The sequence below is a fragment of the Narcine bancroftii genome, chromosome 1 (genome assembly GCF_036971445.1).
Source record: "Narcine bancroftii isolate sNarBan1 chromosome 1, sNarBan1.hap1, whole genome shotgun sequence".
NCBI lineage: Eukaryota > Metazoa > Chordata > Chondrichthyes > Torpediniformes > Narcinidae > Narcine > Narcine bancroftii.
The window spans coordinates 159,217,325-159,234,688 of NC_091469.1; the positions used below are offsets into that span (position 1 = coordinate 159,217,325).

Here is a 17,364-nt window from a genome sequence, read left to right on the forward strand (position 1 = left end):
TTATTCGTATAAAAGTGCAAGAGCGAAAACTGGAATAAAAATGTGGAGGGGGATAAAGGAAAGGGGGACAGGCTAACAAGTAGAGGTCATAGGTGGATGCAGCTGCTCCTTCCCCTTCCTCCATCCTCTCCTCACCCCTCCCTCTTAATCAGATGTCTGTTTTCCAGATCCATGACGAAGGTCTCAGGCCCCAAACATTGGGCACCTTTTACTTGCTGTGCGACCTGCCGAGTTTCTCCAGCACTTTTGTGTGTTGCACTTGACCCCAGCTTCTGCAGATTTTCTTGTTTAACTCAAGGCATTGTTACAATAGTGCACTGCAGTTTCGTAAACCGAAGCAATAGACCAGATACCGGTCCAACAAGTCTTTTAAACAGTGGTTCCAAAAACTGGCAAATGCTCCACCAAAAATACCTCCAGGCATTGGCTAAATAGCCCTCAACCTGCGGCTCTTGTTTTGCAGCCGTCCCTGAATGCTTTGTGCTGCCACAGACTTGTGGCTGACCAGGTGTAATTAATGCTCCTGGCAAACTGTTTGTCAAGTCAAGTTTATTGTCATCTGATTTCACAAGTAAAATCCAACGAAACAGCGTTCTCTGGTCCTCAGTGCAAAACACGCAGACACGCTACCAAACATAACTCTCGTACAGACAAAGTATACACATGCAGAACAAGTATTTCATCTGTACAAATACAATGGGGTGGCAAGGTTGGCATAGTAGTTAGCACAATGTCTTTATAGCACCAGCAATTGGGACTGGGTTTCAAATCCCACACTGCAAGGAGTTTGTACGTTCTCCCCGTGTCTGTGTGGATTTTCTCTGGGGGCTCTGGTTTCCTCCCACCGTTTGAAATGTACTGGGGTTGCAGGTTAATTGAATGTTATTGGGCGGCACGGCCTCCTGGGCTGAAATGGCCTGTTACCACACCGCTGGTCTAATTTAAAATTTAAATAAATAATTATTGCTTTGTACATATGAGAGTCTCGGAGGGTCAGTGTGAGCAGTTCCTTTGATTGTTCAGCACTCTCACTGCCCGTGGGAAAAAGCTGTTCCTCAGCCTGGTGGTGCCGGCTCTGATCCTCCCGTATCTCTTTTCCGACGGGAGCAGCTGAAAGATTCTGTGTGTAGAGTCAATGATTTTGCGTGGCCTCTTCAAGTAGATCACGTCGATTGGGGTTTGGGGTGGGGGGGGGGTGTTGAGGGAGGCTCCAGTGATCCTCTCTGCCACTCTTATGGTCCTGTGGATTGACCTCCAATCTATTTCACCGGAGCAACCGTTTGTGTGTTGGAACATGTGATTAAAGCAATGCCTGTGTCTCAAGAGTGAAATGGAGTTGTGTTCCACAGGTCACCATTTCAAAGCACACAAAGCTGTCCTTGCTGCCTGCAGCCAGTTCTTCTGTCGCTTTTTCCAGGATTTTAGGGAGGAACCGTTGGTCGAGATTGAAGGTAAGCTTTTGCACAAACGTCAGTGGCATCACATTGAAGGGTACAGATAGAATAAATTCAAGCAGGGTTTTATCTTTGAGGTTAGGTAAGACAAAAACTAGTGGTCATGGGTAAAGGGTAAAAGTGGAAATTTAAGGGGAACATTAGGGTGAACTTCTTTGCGCAGAGAGTAGTGAGATTATGGAACTAGTTGCCAGAAGAAGTGGTGAATGCTGGCTCAATTTTTGATATTTAGATCACAAGATATAGGAGCAGAAATAGGCCATTTTGCCCACCCAGTCTGCTCTGCCATTCCATCACAAGCTGATCCATTCTCCCACTCAGCCCCACTTCCCAGCCTTCTCCCCATTCCCTTTGATGCCCTGACTATTCAGATACCTATCAATCTCTGCCTTAACTACACCCAGCGACCTGGCCTCCACAGCCGCTCATTGCAGCAAATTCCAGACGTTCACCACTTTGACTAAAGAAACTCCTCCGCATGTCTTTTAAATGAACCCCCAAAGAAAAATTTGGATAGCGACATGGATGGGAGGGGTACGGAGGGCGATAATCTGGGGGAAGGTCTTTGCCAGCTTTATGGTGCTTTCCCACATTATGGTCATTGCACTTATGGAAATTCAGCCTGACAGAATTCACAAATCACGACTCAGAAAATTTGAGATGAGAAAGAAAAATTTGCTTCCTGAAAGTTACGCGGGGGAAAATCAAAGTAAATAAATCCAGGCAAAATGTTTTTCTTTTCCTTCATCTGGCATTCCGTGACGCTTGTGTACAGCAAATCACGAGTGGGGCAGTTTGTGGGGAACTCGAACGCTCCCTATCCCTCCTTGACCTGGGATGAGATCTACTTGTGCACAGGGGAAGGAACAGAATGAAATGTTGGGGGTTTAAGAGCTGGGAGGAACTGTAAGCAGAACTTGTTGTATTTGACTGGGCTGTTGGTTTGTTCCTGTGGTGCAAGTTCTTTCTGAGAAAATTCCAATGCAATTTCCCACTGCTATTTTTAGAGCGAAGGTGACACCTTTTCTTTTAGCAGGAAGGTTGCAGAGAGTGCAAGATGTCCAACCTCACTCAGTTTCAACCTTAAAACAATGATAATAAGCTCATTGTAATACATACAAGTACAATAGGGTGTATTTATTGCCACAGGTGGTTGTGGAGGCCGTGTATTTAAGGCAGAGATTGATAAGTTCTTGATTAACCAGGGCATCAAAGATTATGGGGAGAAGGCCAGGCAGTGGGGCTGAGTGGGGAAATGGATCAGCTCATGATTGAATAATAGAGCAGACTCGATGGGGTGAATGGCCTATGTCTGCTCCTGTGTCTTATGGTCTTAATATATATGTAAACCACCACATTTTTTAACTTGCTGCAGCCAAACAGGTACTTTTAAACAAAAATCTCCAATATTATACAATTACTGTACTGAACTAAATAATACACTTAAGAGCTAGATAATTATTCACAGTTACAGTGGTGCAAACAAAATCAAAAATGGTGTTTCAGTAGTACAGAGAGTCCTTCTATGGTGTCAGAGCAGTCCCTGATCAGTGGAACCAGGGGAGGTACAAGAGCTTTTGGAAAGAAACTGTTCTTGAACCTGGAGGGGCTGGTCTTCAGGCTTCTGTACCATCTGCCCAAAGGGAGCAGTGAGAAGAGGTTATGACCAGGCTGGTGGGGGTCCGTTATGTCAGTACCTCACATAGATGTCTTCAGTGGATGGGAGGTCAGAGTCTATGATGGACCTGGCTCTATTTGCAGCCTTCTGTGTTCCTGGTGACTTGGGTACCCAAATCAGGTTGCGATGCAACTATCCAGTGCATTCCATGACATGTCAAATCTCCTCAGAACGCTGAGAAAGAGAAGGCGTCGGTGTGTGGCTCCTTCATGTTTTCCTTGAGGTGCTGTCTCCAGGATTCGTTCCTGCCCTTCCACTTGAAGGTTCTTCGTCTTTCTTACTGGCCGCCTGTGAACTTGATGACCTCCAGCTCGGATGTGTATGAAGGTGCCCGCTCACTGTCCTGGGCTGGACAACGAACAGGTCATGAGAGCGTGCCCCACCTCATTGCAGATGTGGCACCATCCCCTGCCTGAGGTCCGCGGGGCACATGGGCAACTCCGTGGTGCTCCCACTTGGCCCCCTGCCACCCAGACCCCATTCTGACCAAGTAAACGACCGGCCGTGAAGGGGTGCGAGGTGCTGGCATCTGCTCTGCAGACAACTGAGCAGGATTAATCTCTGCCCTCTCCTCATCCTCAAGCAGTTGGTGCAGAAAAAAGGGACAGTGAGTCCTCCAGGTGCAAAAAGTAATACTGAGTGAAACATGGAAGTCTGCGGGTGCTGTGATTGTAGTAAAATCACACAGTAAATGCTGGAGGAACTCAGCCAGTCTCACCGTGCCCATAGGAGGTAATGATAAATTACGGAGGTTTGGGGCCTGAGGCCTTTCTCAAGGTGTAAGCAAAGAAGGCGTCAGAATAAAGACCAAACAGTGGCTGGGGGAGGAGCCCACACTAACGTATTAGATATGAGAAGAAGAAAGGTGAGAATTGATCTTGTCTCTGTGAAAAGAGACAATAAAGGAGGGAGAGAGAGAGAGAAAGAGAGCTGGGGTGAAGAAGTAGGGTGGGGATTGTTGGTGGAACAATGGACCAGACCATATCTAGAGGGAAATGGAGTGAGGAAGGATGAAATGTGAAGGATAGAAGTGTTTAGGTTATAGATTGGGTGGACAGCCAGCACCTTTTTCCCAGGGCGGCAAATCTGTTGCTGAGGACATTTGTTTAAGGTGAGGGGAGGGAGGTTTAGGGAGATGTTAGAGGTAAGTTTTTTTAACTCTGTAAATGATGGATGCCAGGAATGCCTTTGCCAGGGGTGGTGATGGAGGATGGTACAATAGGGGCCATTAAAAGACTCTTGGACAGAAGCATGGATGTAATAAAATTAGAGGGTTATGGGAAGGATTAGATTGATGTGGGAAGGAATAGGTTGATGTGGTCAGCACAACATTGTGGGCTGAAGGGCCCATACTGTGTGGTAGTCTTTTATGTTCTGTTCATGGTTCAAGCATGATTGGGATGTGGTGAGGCTGACGAGGTTTGAGATCCACTGACCTTTCGCTGCCTGGTTTCAGGGGTGAGCAACCTGGCATTCCAGCACCTGATCGAGTTCACCTACACGGCCAAGCTGATGGTGCTGCAGGAGGAGGAGGCGAGCGATGTGTGGAAGGCAGCAGAGTACCTGCAGATGGAGGAGGCCATGAAAGCACTCAACAACCGGTAAAGACGCGCTGGCCTCTCTCTCTCTCTGCATCTCTGCAGCCTAGTGCTGCCATGGTGGGGTGGGTGGGGACTGAATGGTCTCCATCTTAGTCTGTTTATTTGTCACAATATACCTAGTCCAATGAGAAGGGTTCATCTGCAAGCAGTACAACAGGTCAGCTCTAACATTCACACAGCCACATAAAGTCAAAGAGTTGCAATAAGAAAAAGATTAGCTCTGCTGTGGGGTCCATTCGTGAAGCTGACGGCTGCGGCAAAGAAACTGCCAATGCTTTCACACTCTTGAATCTGGAGCATCGTGAGCAGTTTTGGGCTCATATGAAAATGGACCTGGTGTCGTTGGAGAGGGTTCTCTGGGGTGATTCTAGGAAGGAAATGGTTATCAGATGAGGGGTGTTTGACAGCAGAGGGGCTCTGTGCTTACAGTGGTTTAGTAAGGGATTACTTAAGGTGGAATGTGAGTGGGTAAAAAGGTCGAGAACTACTGTCCTAGCCTCTTCCAGCATGGGAAACAACCTTTCTACATCTACTCTGTTCATACCTTTTGACATTCAAAATGTTTCAATGAGATTCCCCCCACCCCGAGGACAGGCTGTCATATACTCCTTTATTTTCTAACCCCTCTCTCTAATCAAGGCAACAAGAAAAAAAGACAAAGATGGTTCAAGTCGCGACCTCATCACTAATGCACCCAAAACTAAAACTACCAATTATGATTAATATTCTATAAATGGGCCACGTAACCTTGTTGAACTGAAACTTTTTATCTTTAATAATATTCCTAATTTTCTCTAAACTTAGATATGACGTTACATCCTGTAGCCACTGTGTATGAGCTGGAGAGAGTTCATCTTTCTGTTTCATAAAGCTGCTCGTCTGGCTATCAACGTGCTAAAAAGCTAAAACTTTCTCTGGAGATGCTGATAAATGTTTATCTGGTGCACGTGAAAAACCTGGTGCAGTGAAAGGGCGTGGATCTAATTTGATCGTTGACAAATCATGAAAAATATTCTCCCAAAATCTTCCTCATTTAGAACATGTGAATCAGTGAGGCTTCAAATATTTTACGCTTTTCACAAAATGGATCACCACCTGCATGAAAACAGGATAATTTGAGTTTAGACGTGTGTATTCTATGCATTGCCTTAAATTGTAATAAACTGGGCCGTGCACAAAATGAAGATTCATTGATCAGACTAAGAGTGGAATATCAATCCTCATCTGAAAACATTATATTAAGATCACACTCCAAGTCATTTTTAATCTTAGCCATTGGGGCTGATCTTAAATCTAATAAATCAATATAAATATGTGCTATCAGTCCTCTGTGAACAAATTGTAGATCAGAAAGTATGTCAAGTATATTCAAATCTGCGATTCGAGCAAAAGTGTTCAATTCAGACTGAACAAAATTCCTAACTTGCAAATATCTAAAAAAAATGTCTATTAGAAAGCTTAAATTTAACCGGCAATTGTTCAAAAGAAGCAAAGTTATTGCAAATAAATAAATCTTTTTAACATTTTTAATACCAAAACTGTACCATTCCTTACAGCCTCATCTAATACTGAAGGTGGGAAGGTTCTCTAATAGAACCAGCCAGATAAAAATGATTATAACCAAAAAATGTCCTAAATTGAGCCCATATTCTCAGTCTAATTCTCATCATCGGATTATGTGTCAATTTAGAAAATGGAAAAGGTAAAGAGGAACCTAAAATTGCTAACATAGACGATTTCTTAGAAACATTCAGTTAATTTTCTGCCCAAAATTTTATAACAGAAGTAAACTGCATATATTAATCACCCAGTAATAAAATGGAAAATTTGGAAGTGACATTCCCCAATTCCTAATAGTTTTCTGAAGATAAGCTTTACTTATATGCAATTGTTTTCCCTGTCATATATATGAAGAAATGATCAAATCTAATGAATTTAAAAAAGGATTGAAGAATAAAAATTGATATGGCTTGAAAAAGATATGAACATTTAGGTAGGATGTTCATCTTAATCGAATTAATATTTTAATCTGATTAAGTAATAGTACAAAATTTTCCCTGGGATTGATCCCTGGGATGAAGGGGTTGACTTATGATGAAAGATTAAATCGTCTAGGATTGTATTCGCCTGAGTTCAGAAGAATGAGAGGAGATCTTATAGAAACATATAAGATTAGGAAGGGTATGGAGAGGATAGATGTAGGAAAGTTTTTTGAGCTGGCCGGGGAAACTAAAACGAGAGGACACAGTCTCAAGATTCGGCGGAGTAGATTTAGGACAGAGATGAGGAAAAATAGTTTTTCCCAGAGAGTAGTGAATGTTTGGAATTCTCTAACCAGGGAAGTGGTTGAGACTGCCTCATTAAACATATTTAAAATTCGGTTAGATGAATTTTTACATGATAGAGGAATTAGGGGATATGGGGAGAAGGCAGGTAGGTGGAGTTAGGTCATAAATTAGATCAGCCATGATCGTATTGAATGGCGGAGCAGGCTCGATGGGCCATTTTTGGCCGACTCCTCTTCCTACTTCCTATGTTCCTATGTAAAATTTTCTTTCATAAGTTTCTCATGACTTTTTGTAATAGTGATTCCTAAATATTGAAATTGATTATTAACTGTTTTGTATGGAAATTTAGAATATATAGAAAGAGATTCTTTTAAAGGTAAAGGCTCACTCATGTAAATTTATTTTATATCCCGAAAATTGTCCAAACACTCCTCATATGATAACCCTTTCATTCCCGGAACCATCCTTGTGAACCTCTTTTGAACCCTTTCCAACGTCAGCACCTCCTTTCTTAAACAAGGAGCCCAAAACTGCTCACAGTACTCCACGTGAGGTCTCTCCAGTGCCTCAGCATCACATCCCTGCTCTTGTATTTGATTCCTCTTGAAATTAACGCCAGCATCGCATTGGCCTTCTTCACCACCGCCTCAACCTGCAAGTTCACCTTCAGACGATACTGCACGAGGACTCCCCATTTAGAAAATAACCTGCCAGTTTATTTCTCTACCAAGGGGCATGATTTTCCAACATTGTATTTCATTTGCGGATTTTTATTTTTTGCCCATTCTTCTAAACTGTCAAAGTCCTTCTGCAACCTCCCTGCTTCCTCTACACTACCTGCTCCTCCACTTACCATCCGCAAACTTTTTTTTGAAAATTTTATTTAGTTTCACTTATGCATTAAAAAAAACTTATACATAAATTCTTTACTTGAGAATAGTGAAAAATTAATACATAGTGATTCAAAAAAAATCCTCCTTCCCCCAACAACCTGATAGAAAAGAAGGGAGAAATTAAAAAGAAAGAAAACATGGATAATATTTTTAAAACTTACTAAAACTATCAAATGTTACGAGCCCAGAGACCCCAAAACTCAGCAGCAATAGAAATTCACCAAGACAAATGGTTACTTAAACAGGGCTGTTACTGTCACCATGCTTGAAAATGGGATTAGGTTCAGCATGGACATGGGGGTTGAGTGGCCTGCTCCTGTGCTGTATGACATTGGAAGGTAATGCCCGGGCTCTTAGCTTTGTCTGCCGGAGCACCTGATAGTGTGGCAAACTCCCAGCAACAGCCGATGTCGGCACAGAGAGAGCCCACAGGAACCTGTGGGTACGAATTCGTCCTTGCCTTGTGAGGCTCTTGTCACTGCAATATTGTAACAGAGATCTGCGAGCAGTAGCTCAAAGGCAATAAAGTGCAGGGATGTGACATTTCATCACTAAAGTCTTGATCAGGTCCCAATTTAGTTGAAGATATAAAGTGACAGAGCATGGAAAACTTCCCTTCGGCCCATCCAGTCCACACTAACCACAAACCACCCATTTATACTGATCCATCATTAGTACCATTCAGGCTAGGGATAACTCTCAGCTGCCAAATAACCCCTCTGTCTTCACACCTTTGGGATGTGGGAGGAAGGAGAGGCCTCCCGTGGGATAAATCCAGCTGGTCGCAGGAAGAGATTGCAAACTCCACTCACAGAGAGCGCAATACACAAATGTGCTGGCGGTACACTCAGCAGGTAAATTGGGCAGCACAGACTTGTGGGCCGAAATGGCCCTATTACCATTGCTGTATGTCTAAATTAAATTTAAATTAAAAAAAAGTCACACAGCATCCATAGAAAGTAAAGAGTCACCAACATTTCACGCCTGAGCTCTTTGTCAAGATTTGAGCAAAAATAGGCAGGGACAAGAATAAAAAGGTGAAGGGAGTAGAGGATGAGAGGAAAGGGCCAGGTGGAGGAGCACAGGCTAACAGGTAAGAGATTATAGGTGGGAGGATAGATGAGGTGAGGTGATGGGGGAAGAGGAACCTCTCTGAATGGAAAGGAAAGGGGATGGTAAGTTGGAGGAAAGGGGACTGAGGAATAGGGAAAGTGAGAGACTCTTGTCAGGCAGTTAACGGAAATGGGAGAAGTCAGTGTTAAGAGCTGCATGGTTATCACCAAGCTATCACAGCTCCAGCAACCGGGGTTCAAATCCGGTGCTCTCCGTAAGGAGTTTGTACATCCTCCCCGTGTCTGTTCACCTGGGTGCTCCAGTTTCCTCCCACCCTCCAAAACGTACGGGTGGGGGGGGGGGGGTTAGAGATTGCTGAGAGGGAGTACAAGGTGCAGTTCCTCCGATTTGTGGGTGGCCTCGGTCGGCAGTGCATGAGGCCAGGGACAGACAAGTCAGTGTGGAAGTGTTTGGCCACTGGAAAGTCCTTGCTGTTAGAGTGGGCCACAGGTCAGGATTGAAGTTGGGTCTCTGGGGCACCACTACTCCCTGTTCCGCTGCGGGCTTTTAAATTCAGTGATGTTCTCCCTCCATCTCCCAGGAACAGTTGGCGTAGTAGTTAGCTCAGCACTATTACAGCGCCAGCAACCCAGCTTTTAATCCGGCGCTGTCTATAAGGAGTTTGTATGTTCTCCCTGTGTCTGCATGGGTTTCCTCTGGGGGCTCCTCCCGTCCATCAAAATATATGGGGGTTGTAGGTCAGTTGGGTGTAATTGGGCGGCATGGGCTCATGGGCTGGAATGGCCTGTTACTGTGCTGTATGTCTAAATTTAAAATTAATTTTAACATTTAAAAATTTCAGAGCCTTTGTGCCTGTCCTGAGCTGGCCTCCCCACCTGCTGTGCATCCTGGCACTTTCTCTTGCCCACATCGCTCTGGCTTCCCTTCTCCCCCACCGCTGACCCTGTTCTATTCTCTCAGGCCCAATGCCGAGTCTCCGGCAGACAAAGCTAAGAGCCCGGGCATGAGGAAGCCCAAGAAGTGGACGATCGCGGAGACATCGAACGTGATCACGGAGACACTGCCCTCCATCCAGGAGACGGAGACGGTGGAGATCGACCAGGTGAACGTGTTCACGGTGGAGATCGACGGCGAGGCAGAGCGGTTGGCAGAGGAGGGTGGAGGGGCCGGGGTGGGCGAAACCCCGGTGGCGCGGCTGCCCGGCGGCGCAGCCAGCGCGGAGCAGCCTGCCGAGTCGGCGCTGGCGCTGCTGGCTGACATCACCAGCAAGTACCAGCAGGATAGCTTGGACAAAGAGCCGGAACGGGAGGGGGACCCAGAGGCCGCTGCCCAGCCCCAGGAGGAGGCTGAGCCGGCCGTCTCGCCAGAGGACGGCATCCATATCGTGGAGGTTCTGTCTCAGGGCGACAAGGTGTTCTGCTGCGAGAAGTGTGGCCGCACCTTCAGACTCTTCTACCACTTCAAGGAGCACTTGAAGGTGCACTCGGGGGAGAACTACGTGTGCCACCTCTGCAGCAAGCAGTACACCCGGGAGAGTGCCTGGAAACAGCACCTCTCTTCCCACCGCGAGGAGGAAGGCGGCAACAAAAAGCCACGATGTGTCCGAAAGGTGCATGTGTGCCAGTACTGCGAGAAACAGTTCGACCACTTTGGGCACTTCAAGGAGCATCTCCGAAAACACACGGGTAAGACATGGTCGTTCAGCAGGAATGATGTACAGCTTGGTAACAGGCCCTTCTGAGTGGAACACAAAATTCTGCAGATGCTGTGATTGCAGGAAAAACACTCCAAAATGCTCTTCTCCCCTCTCTGCCTTCTGAAGGGACCGCTCCCTCAGTGACTCCCTCATTCACTCATTCCTCCCTGCCAACCAGCCCCCGGCACCTTCCCCTGTGCCTGCAGAAGATGCCACACTTGCGGCCCACACCTCCTCCCTCACCGTAGTCCAGGGCCCCAAGCAGGAAAGACTGGGAGATCGCTTCGCTGAGCATCTTTGCTCTGCCCGCACCAGTGACAGGGATCTCCCATTGGCAACCATTTCAGTTCTGCGGCTCACTCATATACTCACATGTCTGTCCATAGCCTCATGTACCATCCCATCAGGACCACCTGTGAATTGAAGGAAGAACACTTGATTTTCCGCCTGGGCACTCTCCAGCTGGGTGGCATTGATATCAACTTCTCCTGTTTCTGCTAACCCTCCCTCTCTTCCCACTGTCTTCTTTCCCTCCGCTCTCCACCTCTTTCCCTCTCTATTCACCTCGCCATCCCTCCTCGGCTTGATTACTGCTGGCCCCTCCCTCCCTCTCCTGGGTCCGCATCAGCAGCAGGGCTAATGTTTCAATTTTCTGTCCCAAGTTTTAAGTTTATTTCACTTGTCACAGTGGGAAGTTATCTGGAACAAGAAAAGGAAGATCATTTAGCACCAGGCAAGGGCAGCGGGAGAACACTGTTGCTGGGGTTCATTCGGGAGCCTGATGGCTGCGGGGAAGAAACTCTTTGAGCCTGTCGGCGCATGATTTCATACTCTTGAGCCTTCTCCCCGACGGAAGGAGGGAGTAGAGCGTGTGCCCGGGGTGTGATGGGTCTGACAGAGTGTCGGCTGCCTTTCCCAGGCAGCGGGAGGTGTCGATGCAGTCCGTGCAGGGGAGGGAGGCTCGCGTGATATTCTGAACTGCATTCACCGCCCCCTTGCAGCTTCTCCCGATCTCGAGCAGAGCAGCTCCCGCCCTGCGCTGTGATGCACCCAGCAAGTCTGCTCTCGATGCTTCCCCTGCAGATGTTGTTGAGGAAGTTTGCGATCTTCCTTAGTCTTCTTGGTAAATAAAGGCATAGTGTGCTCTCTTCACCATCGCCTTACCATGGCTGGTCCAGCTCGGGTATTGGAGAAGTTTACTGCAAAAAACCTGAAGCTCTCCACTGTCTTTACTTCAGCACCACAGGTGCTTACAGGGGTATGGACACTGCCTCCTCTTCAGAAGCCAGTGAACATCTCTTTTGTCTCATTGATGCTGAGAGAGAGCCTTTTACCTTGGCACCATTGCCATTGGACTTTCAATCTCTTCCCTGAGTTTCAACACACTAGTGGCCCATAACCATGGTGTTGAGAGCAAATTTGAAGATGGAGTTGGAACAGTGTCAGTGCACTAATGAATGGAGGAATACACATCCTTGGTCAGCGTGGAGGAGATGTTGCTGCCCATCTTCACTGATCACGCCCCAGGGATGAGCGTAGAGCCAGGCATCTGCTGTGTAGTAATTGGATTGGAGATGAGATTTACAAGGATGTTCCCAGGACTTGAAGAACAGGTTAAGCAGATAGGACTTTATTCCCTGGAATGCAGGAGAATGAGGGGGAGATTTGACAGAGGTATACACAATTATGAGGGGTATCATTCATTCGGGTGTCTTGCTGTTGGGCGTCATTTCTCTCCATCCGACACGATCTCTGACCCTGCAAATTGCAGTTGTTGCCTCCCCTGTTCTCTTTTGGAGAAGGCTCCATCTTTGAGCTGAGACCGTAGTCGATGTTGGGTTCATGATTATACAAGGGAAAAATAATGAAGTGGTTTCCCGTTGCCTTCTTCAGTTGCAGGGTCCACACTGGACGGGTAGCCCTGGCCATTGATCTCAGTAGATTCATCTGCCCGGCATTTTTAGTTTCACAACCATAAATTCCAATTTGTAGAATCTACTTGTAAAACCATCCATCACCTGCAATCCATGACCCTGATTGGGAGGCTAAACAGGTACTACACCTTGCCTAAGGGTGACCTGTAGGCTGTCGGACAGAAGGAGTGCCTTCCACCTCCTCTTGCTCAGCAATTGCACAGCATCGACACTGACATGAGGGGTATGGACAGAGTAAATGTAGATAGGCTTTTTCCACTGAGGTTTGGAGAGATAAAAACGAGAGGACGTGGGTTAAGAGTGAACATGAGGGGGAACTTTTTTCACAAAGAGTGGTGGGAGTGTGACACCAGCTGCCAGCTGAAGTGGTGAATGTGGGCTCAATTTTGGCGGCACGATTAGTGTTGAGGTTAGTGCAACGCTGTTGCAGAGTCAGCGGGGTTCAAAACCACCGCTGTTTGTAAATAGTTTGTACATTCTCCTCTTGTCTGCATGGGTTTCCTCTGGGTACTCCTGTTTCCTCCCACGTGGGAATGTACCAGGTTGTCGGTTAATTGGGCGGCATGAGCCCGTGGGCCAGAAGGGCCTGTTACCATGCTGTATGTCTGTGTCTATATTTAAATTAAAAAATTTGGACTGGTACATGGACAGGAGGAGCATGGAGGGCTAATGTCTGGATGCAGGTCAGTGGAAATAGTTTGTCACAGGCTAGAAGGGCCTGTTTCAGTGCTGTGTTCTATTGTACTTTGAAGTGAGTTAAGAGGCGGATGGTAGGCTGGAGTTAACATGAGTCACGACCAACCACTTGAAGGAGTTCACAACGGTGAATGTTAGACAGGAAGTTTGCTCAAGCCTCGAACCGGAAGTTTGGAAATGAGTTTGCAGGAGACTAGGGTATTGAAGGCAGGGCAGTAGACCATAGGCTAGCATTCGGTTCAAGAGGACTAGGATATAAAAGGAAAGATGTAATACTGAGGCTTCAAATCCAGCATCTGCTCTCTCGCTGAGTGTCTCAATCTCAGCACTAACTTCTGAGGAAGGGCCGTTGACCCAAGGACTGTTTCTCTTTCCCACAGTCTGAGACCTGCTGAGTTTTTACAGAAATTTCCGTTGCTGTTTCAAGTTCCCAGAATTTGAAGGTTGGCCGACATTTTATTTCCCGTTAATGGGAACTTTGGAATCCTCTAACCCAACCGGGGGGGGGGGGTGGGAGGGGTGAAATACATTCTCCTGGGGGACACAGCATGTTTAAGGGGGAGCCATGGACTGAAATCATAAATTTTTTAAATGTTTTTATGTGTAGTTAAACCCCTGGCACCTATGGGGATTGGGAGATGCCAGAGAAGTGCATTTTCTGGTTGCTTGAGAGTGCATGATTATATGATTGGCAAATGAATATGTCTTTGACTTGAAAATATTGCTCAGTCATTGCCACTAGTGGGCCATGTCATGTTAGGCCGGAAGCCAGGTGAACCTTAGACCGAAGAAGGATGACAACCACTGCCTGACAGTCAGAGCTGGTTTTGAGTCACCGGCACTGCAGTATCTTTGTGTTAACCGTGCCGTCCAGTTGGGAGATAAACTATATTTTTGATGCCATTATTTCTCTTTACTGCAAAAGTCGTTGCACAGGGCGATGCTGAAACGTAAGACTTCACTTGAAACTTAGGGTCTAAAATTCTTCCCTTGATAATGAAGTCTCAACACCGCTGCCATCTTCCTGCCGGCTCTGATGCAAACTTGCGCATGCCCCATTGGTTATCAGCGAAGTCTCAATGCTCCCCTCGCGGGCTCCATCCGGCTGATATGTCTGCCTTCGGCTCTGTACAGGCTTTAAACGGCCAGTTACAGGAGCCGACTCTGGTTTATTTTAAAATATCCAAATAAAATTGAAACCTTTAACTGATAATTTGTTATTAAAATACTGAAATTTGCTTTTAACAGCATCCACTGTTCAGATTTTTGGAGGTGGGGGGGGTTTTCTTATGTTGTCGTGTACATGAGTCCTTCTGTATGACGGTCATTCGGTATAATTAAGGTAACCTATTACTTTGGGAGGGAGATTCAGAGACCAAGTGACTGCACTGATGAACTCTGGGACATAACGAGCCTTCTCTCTACTTACACAGGCGAGAAGCCGTTTGAGTGCCCGAACTGCCACGAGCGCTTTGCCAGGAACAGCACTCTGAAATGTCACCTGGTGGCCTGTCGCACGGGCCTGGGGGCAAAGAAAGGGCGCAAGAAGCTGTACGAGTGCCAGGTACGGTGCCCGGGGCCGCTGGAGAAACTTAGAAGGTCAAACAGCGTACTTTATATTGCAGAGATATCGCCAATGTTTCGGGTTTGATCAAGGTATGAGCAAAATGTAGGCAGGTGCCTGAATAAAATGTTGGGGTGAAGGGGCAGGGGGAGGAGCACAAGGAAGAAGTCATATGTGGATAAGGGAGAGAGGGCACAAGAGAAAATGGGGGGGGAGGAGGATGGCTGTGTGAATGGAGAGGGAATGGAGTGGAGAGCTGGAGGAAAGGAGACAGAGGGATGGGGCAGAGAGGGAGTGGTCCACCCGGTTGTAGAGTGCCCAGACATAATATTGGCTGTTGCTCTTCCATTTTCCCGGTGGCCCTGGTTTGGCAGTGCGGGAGGCCATGAACAAACATGTCAGTGTGGGAGTAGTCCCTGACCAGAATTGGTCCCTGATACTGATGCTGACCACCTGATATCAGTTTAGTTGATGGAAATGACTTATTACCACATGCATCAAGGGGGAAAATTTTTGAACAGCGAGTTAGACATACAACACGGTAACAGCCATTTCTCTCCATGTGCCCTTGCCGCCCAATTACACTCCATTGACTTTCAACCCACGGTACATTTTGAAGGGTGGGAGGAAACCGGAGCCCCTGGGGAAAACCCATGCAGACACGGGGAGAACGTACAAACTGTGCGGGATTCGAACCCCAGTCTTGATAGCTGATGTAACACCGTTGCTGCAACACTGTTGCGCTAAGCGTAACCGTGAAATGTTCCAAGTGTGCTCTAGCAGTTTTTTTTAAAAGAGTTGCAACATTACCTCACGGCTCTCAACCCCGACTCATGAAGGCCAACACACCAAACACCTTCTCGACCACCCTATCCACTTGCACAGCAACCTTAAGGGATTTATGGACCCGGAGCCCGAGATCTCTCTGTTCCTCCACACTTAAGAATCCGACCATTGACCATGTACTCCGCCTTCCAGTTCGACCTCCAAAGTGCATCATTTCATACTTATCCAGATTGAACTCCATCTGCCACTTCTCCGCCCAACTCTGCATCCTGTTGTAACCTACGGCCACCTTTGCCACTCTCCACAACACATCCAACTGTTGAATGATCTGCAATCTTAGAACCATAGAATGCGACAACACAGGAAAACAGGCCACTCAGCCCCTCTAGTCTGTGCTGACCATCATCTCGCTCGTTTTGACCGGGTTAAATTCCATCGCCATTCATATCACCTCACTACAGAAAGGATATAGATGTTCTAGAGAGGGGAGAGGAAATTGGTGAGGAGGCTGTCTGGATTGGAGAGCATTATTGAGGAGAGGTTGAGTGAACTTGGTCTTTTCTTCTTGGAATGATGGAGGATGAGGGGTGACCTGATAGAGGTGTATAAGATGAACTATAGAAGCATAGAATGCTACAGCAGAGAGACTGGTCCTTCGATGAGGGGCATTGATTGTATGGACGGCCAGAGGCTTTTTCCCAGGGCTGAAATAGCTAACACGAGAGGGCATATTTTTAAAGTGCTTGGAATTAAGTGGGGGGGGGGGGGGGGTGAGAAATGTTCTTCACACAGAAAGTGATGGTGGTGGAGACAGGTACAATGGGATCTTTTAAGAGATTATTAGATAGGTACATGGAACTGAGGAAAATGGAGGGTTTTGCAGTCGGAAAATTCTTGGCAGCTGTTATGAGGTCAGCACAACACTGGGCCGAACATAGTTCTAAAACTGTGTAGCGAGTGGCTATGTAAATACAGGAGGGTTTTTTAAATGGAGGAGGGCACGTAAATGCTGGAGGGCCATGGAAATGCAGGAGGTTTAGCTGAAGGCGAGAGGGCCATGTAAATGCAGGAGGTCTGCGTAAATGTGAGGGGTGGCGTGTAAATGCAGGAGGGCTGTGTGAATGTGGGGGGACATAATGCAGGGGGGCTGCATAAATGGGGGGTGTGTAAATGCAGGGGGGCTGCATAAATGGGGGGTGTGTAAATGCAGGAAGGTTGTGTAAGCACCCTTGCGGTGTGAATGTGTGAAGACCCACTTTCCCAGCTGGTCTGGACCTTGTTGTACCCCATGGCCTGACGACTGCTGTGCTTGCCCCCCAGGTCTGCTCCAGCGTCTTCCCTAGCTGGGACCAGTTCAAGCACCACCTGGCAGTGCACACGGGCGAGAAGCCCAACCACTGTACCGTCTGTGACATGTGGTTCATGCGGGCCGGCGAGCTAAGGCAGCACATCAAGGAGAAACACGGCACGGCCGAGCCTCCGGCGGCTGAGATGACGGAGATCATGGTACCCGTGGTGATGATCGACACCGAGGCCATCGAGGAGGAGACCATCATAGAGCAGGTGACGGTGTAGGAGACGGTGTCCTGGGGGTGGGGAGGGAGTGTGGGAGGGGGGAATTCCGGCCCAGATCGGGCCCTGCCACACCTGGCTGTTGGGGGAATGGGGCGATCAGTGCCCAGAACATGGCCAGAGACTGT

The 17,364-nt window shown here is 47.2% G+C and overlaps 1 protein-coding gene across 5 annotated transcripts in view; it reads left to right on the forward strand.

Annotated features, from left to right (window-relative positions):
- LOC138765529 (zinc finger protein 131-like) overlaps positions 1 to 17,364 on the forward strand; it is a 54,459-nt gene that overhangs the window by 22,948 nt on the left and 14,147 nt on the right. For 4 of the 5 annotated variants that reach the window (XM_069942575.1, XM_069942589.1, XM_069942562.1 and 1 more), the window contains exons 3-7: positions 1,350 to 1,451; positions 4,589 to 4,733; positions 9,949 to 10,673; positions 14,748 to 14,878; positions 16,985 to 17,227. In XM_069942575.1, the coding sequence (XP_069798676.1) occupies positions 1,350 to 1,451; positions 4,589 to 4,733; positions 9,949 to 10,673; positions 14,748 to 14,878; positions 16,985 to 17,227 (1,346 nt within the window). The remainder of the gene's footprint in view (positions 1 to 1,349; positions 1,452 to 4,588; positions 4,734 to 9,948; positions 10,674 to 14,747; positions 14,879 to 16,984; positions 17,228 to 17,364) is intronic. The other variant, XM_069942582.1, reaches the window with a different exon arrangement.